At 39.5% G+C, this 7,791-nt stretch overlaps 1 protein-coding gene across 1 annotated transcript in view; it reads left to right on the top strand.

The window, feature by feature from the left end:
* The first annotated feature begins 6,602 nt into the window (after window positions 1-6,602).
* Window positions 6,603-7,791, top strand: part of COL5A2 (collagen, type V, alpha 2) — a 102,486-nt gene continuing 101,297 nt past the window's right edge. Inside the window, exon 1 of the mRNA XM_009995232.1 lies at window positions 6,603-7,186. Within this exon, the coding sequence (XP_009993534.1) occupies window positions 7,084-7,186 (103 nt within the window). The 5' untranslated portion in view covers window positions 6,603-7,083. The remainder of the gene's footprint in view (window positions 7,187-7,791) is intronic.

Genomic DNA, 7,791 nt, shown 5'->3' with positions numbered 1-7,791 from the left:
ATGATTCCTGAATTCAGTAGCTGAACTACTGTGGGTAATCTCAACAGGGCCAATGTTCCATAGGTTTCACCACGATGTCTACTGCTTTGATATGGTGTCAAGGGTACCTGCCCTAAAATTACCAAACCTGTTTCTTCTTTCTGGTTCTTACAAAATATTAATTTAAGATATTTAATAATATAGTTTAAGAATATTACCTTACATAAAGTTGAGCAATCCCAGTAAGCTGCTTTGAGCAAGCTAACTTCCTTTTGTCATTGGAGCTGAGGCCTTTCCTAGTTTTAGAGGGTAAGTAAAATCAAATGCTTTTTGACTATCCAGGACAAAACCAGCATAATTAAAAATGAAGATTTTCTGGCAAATGTAAATTTAATGTATGACATTATATCAAATATTCACTAAAGACCTGCTAAGGATTTTTTTTTTTTTTTGACTTGGGAAACAATATCCTGTGTAAATGGATCCCTTCAGTCCTACTTTATAGTGTGTGTAAAGTCACAGACACTTGTTTCACATGGATGTAGTAACAAATACAGTTTTGTGGGGGAACACAAATGTTTCTTTAGTTCAGAGGCCCTTTCCCTCAGTGTTTCCCTTTTGAGAAGGGAAATTCTCCTTGGACCCATCTCTGCTTTTGGCTTGCACAGTGCCTCATCTGCTTATGATACTCCCTCCTGCAGACCACCCAGGGTGGTTCCCCTCAGCTCCTTGGCAGCCAGCAGGCTGAAAGCAACTGCTGGAAAAGCCTCATGTTTAAGCTAACAGACAAATCCCAGTACTTTTGGCTACCTTGGGGTTTATCGTACTTGGTGACTTAGTCTACAGTTCTTGATCACTAACTAGCTTTCCTTGAAATATTTTTTTTTTTTTTTCTCTGAGATTAATTTTAATATGCATTTACGGTGAGCAGCCTGGTGATTCTAAAGTCCCTCCTGGAGCACTGCTGTTGCTTTAGCCATTCTCAATTCTAATCTGTAGGCCAGCTCTGTCAGTTGCCACAGGGTGTATACAGGTTTTTTCAGCATTTCTATTTTGCTAGGAAATCAGATGTAACTTGGGACCAATGTAGTATGTAAGACTGCACCCTGAAATTCTTACTCCTTTTATTACTGGTACGAATTTTGCTACAGATTTCAGTGCTCTGTTCCCCAGGCCTGCCTCAAGTGAATGACTCTGTCAGATTTGGATATTCCACATAATTAACTATAAGGCTGAAGATCAGTGCTTTAAAAGAAGACGTGTAATGATATGGAGAAGAAAACATTGGCTAATGAACGATAAAATAAAGAAACAAGATTGTAATAATTCCTTTAGTTAAAACAATTTATACTCTAAATGACTGATACTGTATTTTGTTTCTTGAAGATAGGGTATGTTATACTAGGACATGATGACAAGTTACCAAAGGGCTCATTTTGTGTTTGGGGCTGCACTAAACATATTAAAGCATAATTCAGTGGTCTGATATCTATATATAAGATGAAATAGTTCTACATAGTCTTAGGCACATTTTTTTTTTTAAATGTTAGTGGAATTGACAGTAAAACAAACACTGTAGTATTATTTTAAAACTGTGGATAATATTCTGAGATAGTTATTAAGTAACCCAAAGCCTCAACACAGCTTATAACAAGCCTATTCTTAAAAGAGATGAGAATTGAAAATTAGCTTCCAGCCAAATTCCCTGTTTACAGTCCCATTGATTTCACTGATTTCCCTGTGTCAGAAAAATAATTGGAGATGTGAATCTGCCTGTTGAACAGGACTTTACTGTTGCATGGACCTTAAGTCAATGAAAAAGAACAAAGTAAAACATCTTAGGGTCCCAAGGTAAATTAATTTAATGTTTTTTAAAAAAAGTGGCCTATCATCAGTTGGAGCCTATTTGAATTACAAATTAGCACTTGCCATTTAAGTGGGTGGCTTGTTGTGACTCTTTTATGTTTTCACTTAATCAGTTTAAGTTCTTAGGTGGATGAAAACTAGCTTGGCAATGAATTTGTAACAACCAGATAATGATGCTGCTTTTCCTGGTCTATGTAAACAAGAAATATAATTTACAGCAGGACTTCCTCCAAGACTTTTCCTAATTATTCTTGATTTTCTGCTTAGACTGATGTTGAGTTTAATTTAATTGAGGCATTCTGAAGGAAGAGCTGCCACTGCTAATAACCTTACTGAGCTTACTGGGTTTGGTATAACCCATAGCAAAAGCAGATTGATGGTAACTGACATAATTCAAGACCCCACACTAACAGTTTAAAAGCAAAGTATCATCCTGCTTCCCCAAATTAAAACTAACTGGAACAACATTAGAAAGTTTGAATGTACCAAAGAAAGATATATTTCCTCCCTCTTCACTATAAGAACTTAAATTCATGTATTAAACATTCATACCCAAAAGCTGAAGAGGAAATTCTCCTTCAAATGGACAGTAACATTACTGACACAGCATTGTTTATATTTCTAGCTGATACTATTTATTTTTTTTTTGGTAGATTTCTCTGCATGAAGATTAGGATTTTGAGGGGATGTTGTTCAGAATCTGGTTTGTTTAAAGATCTAATTTAAAAGTAGCATCATATTCCTCTGTTTATATTCTTGCCAATTTCTGTAGTTTCCTATTGCATTTTCTCATTTTAAATGATGGAATTTTCTGTCCTTTTACTATGTGAAAGGCCTGCATAAAACAAGAAAAGTGATTCCTTATGCAGTAAAGGGTCTTAAAAGTGCAATGTGAACATGCTTCAAGGGAAAAGAACTATATTTATCTCATATTGTTTCATTTGTGTTCATTTTGATGGTAAATTCTAAGAAGTAAACCACTTTATGTGGACTATATTCTTGTGAGCGGTGTCACTTGTGCTGCCTTTTTTTTTTTTTTTTTAAGGTGTGTGATTCAAGATCTCATACAAGGGGGAAATTTCAAACAGCACTTGCCATACATTTCACTGCCTACATAAAATTTGATAGCAATTCTTAGGTTGAGTCAAGCTCACTTTGGTGAAACCACACTGCTTTTGAAAATTCTGAACATATACTTTTTGAGTTCAAGTACAGTTTCTTAATTTCCATGATTCCACTGTTTTCTTATTGCTGCTAAAAGACTGGCCCAGCATCTTGTTTGTAACAGATAGCCTGGTCATTTAAATGAAGGCATTTTTTGTCAGCTTGGTATACAGCACTGTCATGAAAGGTCATTAGCATCTATTGAAGAGAGACCCACATGGGTATTGGAATTTTAATTACTCATATGTATGCATGCTCTGAAGCATCTTAAGTCAAATAATTATGGTGGGTGTTTTTTTTCTGGCCTAAGTTGGAGGCTTAGAAAGGTGTAAGCATGTGAATTATCTTTTAATATATTCTCAGTCCTGCAAATTACCTAATAGTACTCTCTAGCTTCATCTGTCACTGAAAATGCTTTGAATTTTGAGTAATTAATTCCATACATGTGATTTTAAAATCAGATAACATACAGTCCCTACATATTGGCTAAATATAGGGGTGGATATAAATGGCCTGAGTACTAGAGAGGCATTTGTATTTAGTGGGGGGTTTTTGTTTTTGTTTTTTTCCCCCCGAGTACTGTATCTTGACATTTCTAGGATTGTCCTAGATTTGGGGGCAGCTGTTATTTCATGAAGACTTTTTAGAACATATCATAAAGGTGCACACACTGCTTTTGTGTGAAGATTTTGCTCTTGTTTTCTTCTTTTCCTTCATTTAATAACACGATCTTTCAAACTTCAAAGCGTCTGGTTGCTGTAGTGTGAAGCATGAAGCATTAGGAAGTGATCTTTTAGTCATATCATATCATTTTTCATTTCCTTGGAGTCAAAATAAGCCACAAATGGGTAGCTAAAACCATCTCAATTATAAAGAATCTTCTGCTAGTAGGAAGAGACTGATTTTGTCCTGTGTTGCAGATCTATTGCTCTACTGAGATGGACTAGAGAAGTGGAGAGTATTCAGTCCTGCCACTTCTCCTGTAGTGAACACTGTGTCTACTAAATTTGGGTAGTTACATACTGTTTGTTACAGTGGTATTAAAGAATTTCTCTCACTTGTATCCAGTATGATGCTATAAAATAGTTTAAGCCTGTAAGTGAAGTTTTTAATGAAAATTATAGACATAATGACTAGTTACAATGCTTGTGATAAAACTGAAAATTTTAAATGCACATCTGTGGTGAAAGCAAACACAAGGAGGCATAAGGGGATTGATTCACTAACCAATTTACATTGTCTTCTATTCTCTGTTCATCTATTTTGATTAAGTGGCAGAATTTGTTGGTGAGACCAAGGCAGAAATAGATTTGAAGGGCAACTTTTAGATATTGCTATAGGAATCTCTTTAAAGAACACACTAGACTTGAAATGGCAGAAGATGCCTTTGAAAATCTCTCCAGTTCCTCAGAAAAATGTTCCATTGGACATGGTATAATAAGTCCTTCTGTTTTTGTTGTTTGCTTGGTTGTTTTTTTTAATGAGCTACTAGGGGAAAAAATGTCACCAGAATTCAGTACTATTTTTCTTCTGGTGTATTTCTCAGAGGCTGTAAGAGATAATGACACTGAGGTTCCTTCTTGCTGTGAACACACTAGGAATTTGCCCACCTGTTGCAGACTTAAGACTTGGGGACATAATAATGAGAACTTGTAATTTAATATTGAGGATAAGTTATAAACCAATTTTTATCAGTGTTTGGCTATTTCTACCATTCTGTTGTAGAGTCTGAATTCCCTGTGCTTTCAGTGTGTCTTCCTCAGGCTGCATGGAGGACTTTCAGCTGTGAGTCCTCTGGGCAGCTGCCAGCTTTAGCAAAAGAAATTTCACATAATCTCCAGTTAGTAGCATATAGTTCAGAAACACCTACATGTCTGTTGTAATAGTTTTTCATTAATGAGCACAGGAGACTTTTCAAAACACTGTCCATATTATCAGCCTTTCTCTTCTAAAGGTAATGATACTTCTGTACTTAAGACTGTAAGTGACAGGTTACGTCCAGCTGTGGGAGAACTTGTGTAGTGTGGGTTTTAAGATGTGTTAGTTTCCTTTTCTAATGTGTATAGTGATTTTGCATTGTGTAATTTCATGTGATGAGCAGTAGCAGCATTTGGTGGTATGTCTGCAAGCTTTCTTGTTTGCTGCTCTTTCATAACTGTGTGTATAGAACAGTGCAGATGGCAAAGGTCAGATCTGCTTCTAAGCTAAATATGTCATCTAAAGCACCTCATGTTCCTAGCCAGAGTCATGTAGCATCAGCTCTCCAAGGGAGAATTCTGGGGTGCCACTTAAGTATGACATCTGCAATATATTACTTTTGAGATAAGCAAACAGTTAAGTACTCGTGAGCCCCTCAAAACCGAATTTCACTTATGACTGGGCAAGTTAACAAATATTAACGTTTGTTTTTCCAGTTCTGAGTTTCTCAACTAATACTTTACAATGATTATGTCTGCTTTTCAAAATACAATTGCAGAGGCTTGCCGAGCTTCAATGTTGCTGTTCTTTCTCATAGTTACCACTCTTGAGCAACAGAAACTGTGAGATATTACACCCCTTCAGTGAAACCCTGCATGGGTTTAAGGCTGCTGTGTCAAGACTGCTTGGGTGCAAGAGAGCAGGGAGTTTTGACTTGTTCTCTTTCAGCATATTTTTATGCTAATTTCTGGTTTTACTACTAAAATAGCTATAGTGTAGCATTGCAGGTTTTTTTTTTTGTTTTCCTGGTTTCCTTTTCCTCTTCTGCGCATGCTGCTCTTTTGATGAGACAGGAGGGAAACTTGACAGGCTTTAGGATGCTGTGTTGCTGAGAAGTGCTAAGTCACGCTGTGATAACCAGAACAGGTTAGTGTTGCCAACCTGCACAAAGCCAGGCAAAGAGGTTTACTTCTCATCTCATCCACCTCAAATGGGATTGTTCTCAAGCTGAAATGGCTAAAGATAGAAAACCTTCCAACAGGTGAATCTGCCTTTCCCTGAAGCAGGTATAGGCAACCCCCTTCTTAGCAAATGAGGGGATTAGTGATGGAGCTCCACAGACCATGAACACTGTGGGAAGGAGAAAAAAATCTAGCATCATACTCCCAGTGGCAAGTGATCCACAAAAGAGAGATTTACTAAGTACCCATGCTAGAATGCTAATTAAGGTGCATTGTTAAAGGCTAAATATTAGGCTGGGGCTTAGGTAGGTTCGAGTTGTCAGTGAGCAGAGGTGGAGAGCATTGGAGGAAAGTAGGCTTGTCATTCTGGTGTTAGAAGTGTAGAGCATCTTCCAGAGATTTGGGATAGTGTTTCCAACTGGTAGGAGAGTAATCAGAGTGCACTAAGCATTTGAGGAAAGCTTGTTCAGAAAAGAATTAATTTGAGAAAGGTTATTCCCGTTTGGAGGGAAAAGGTGGTTACTTACAAGTTTCTGAAAGAAGCTGTAGCTCTGTGCCCCCTTTTCAAGGGACTGGAGTCGTGTTTGATAAAGCAGCTACAGCAAGAAAGGGAACAGTTATCAAAGGAGAGGAAGAAATCCTCCCCGCGAGCTGGAAGGGATCAAGTTCCTAATAAGGGAATCGGCTCCAAATGGGGCTATACCCTCCATTCCCAGGAAGTGTGGGCAGGGTGTGTTAAGAGCAGAGCTTTCTCTTCCTGGCAGCTTCTTACGGAACTATGCTTAGCTTTCTTCAGAAATGGTCCTGACACAGCACATACACTGCACAGCAGCAGGAACGTATTCTCCAAGTGTACTCCTAAAGAGAAAAGTTCAAGGAAGAGAGCGAATCCAGCCCTGATTCGGTTATTTACCATCAATCAGACTGTTGCTTGGCAGGGAGTGGATGATTAGGAGCCTGAGCAGCTGAAAAGGGGCAGGAAGAGAAGTGGAGGCAGCGTTCTTCCTATTTAAAGCTGCATCCCCTGAAAGGAGTGTTTGCAGACTGCCCTGGAGCTGGTGCTGAAAAAAAGGGCTCGCAGACTTTGTCCTGGAACTGATGCTTCAAGGTTCCTCAGCTGGCTTCATGGTGCTAAAATAACCTTACGTTTCAGCACTTTTTGCTGCCGAGGAGGATACATGTCTAATATCTAGGCATGATGGCAATCTGGGTACAAACGACAACTTTTTTCGTCCTTTCCGCTTTATTAGGGCGATTTGTAACCATAAAAGCGCAAGAAGAGGACGAGTATGATGGTGGTGAGTTTCTTTCTCTAAAGAACAAACAAAAAAATGCTACTCCCCCTCTCCCTTTGCATGTAGTGCCCCTATTGCGTGATTTGGACTGGAAAACCTCTGAGATGTAACAGAAACAAGACTTTTGCTTTTATATAAGAAGGGCCAGCGATGTTTGTGCTTTGGGTTCCTGGGCAGCACAAGGAGTGAGGGGGGAGGCTTCCAGAGCCGGGAGCTGCGATGCTGGCTGGGGGCGAGGGACAATCGATCGGGAGCTGTCGGGGGGCCCGGGCTGAGCTCCGCTGCGGCCCGGGGCAGGGACGGTGTGTACCGGGAGGGTCTGCAGCCAAGGGCAGCGCTTGGGACGGGCTGCGGGCAGAGCCGCCGAGCCAGCGCTCTGGGGAAAGGAAACGCCGAAGCCTGGCAGGGCGGAGGCTACATCTGCTTTCTCACATTCTTTGTTGTAGAGGAAACGAAAAGGCAGACCGGCCGAGCCAGCGCTCTGGGGAAAGGAAACGCCGAAGCCTGGCAGGGCGGAGGCTACATCTGCTTTCTCACATTCTTTGTTGTAGAGGAAACGAAATCCACGAAAACGTGGATTTATTTTTTCTTTCTTTTTTCTCCCCCCC

This window comes from Chaetura pelagica, unplaced genomic scaffold, assembly GCF_000747805.2.
Source record: "Chaetura pelagica isolate M959 unplaced genomic scaffold, ChaPel_1.0 scaffold33, whole genome shotgun sequence".
Lineage (NCBI taxonomy): Eukaryota > Metazoa > Chordata > Aves > Apodiformes > Apodidae > Chaetura > Chaetura pelagica.
The sequence above is the reverse complement of the archived record's forward strand: the minus strand, read 5'-3'. Positions and strand labels throughout refer to the sequence as shown.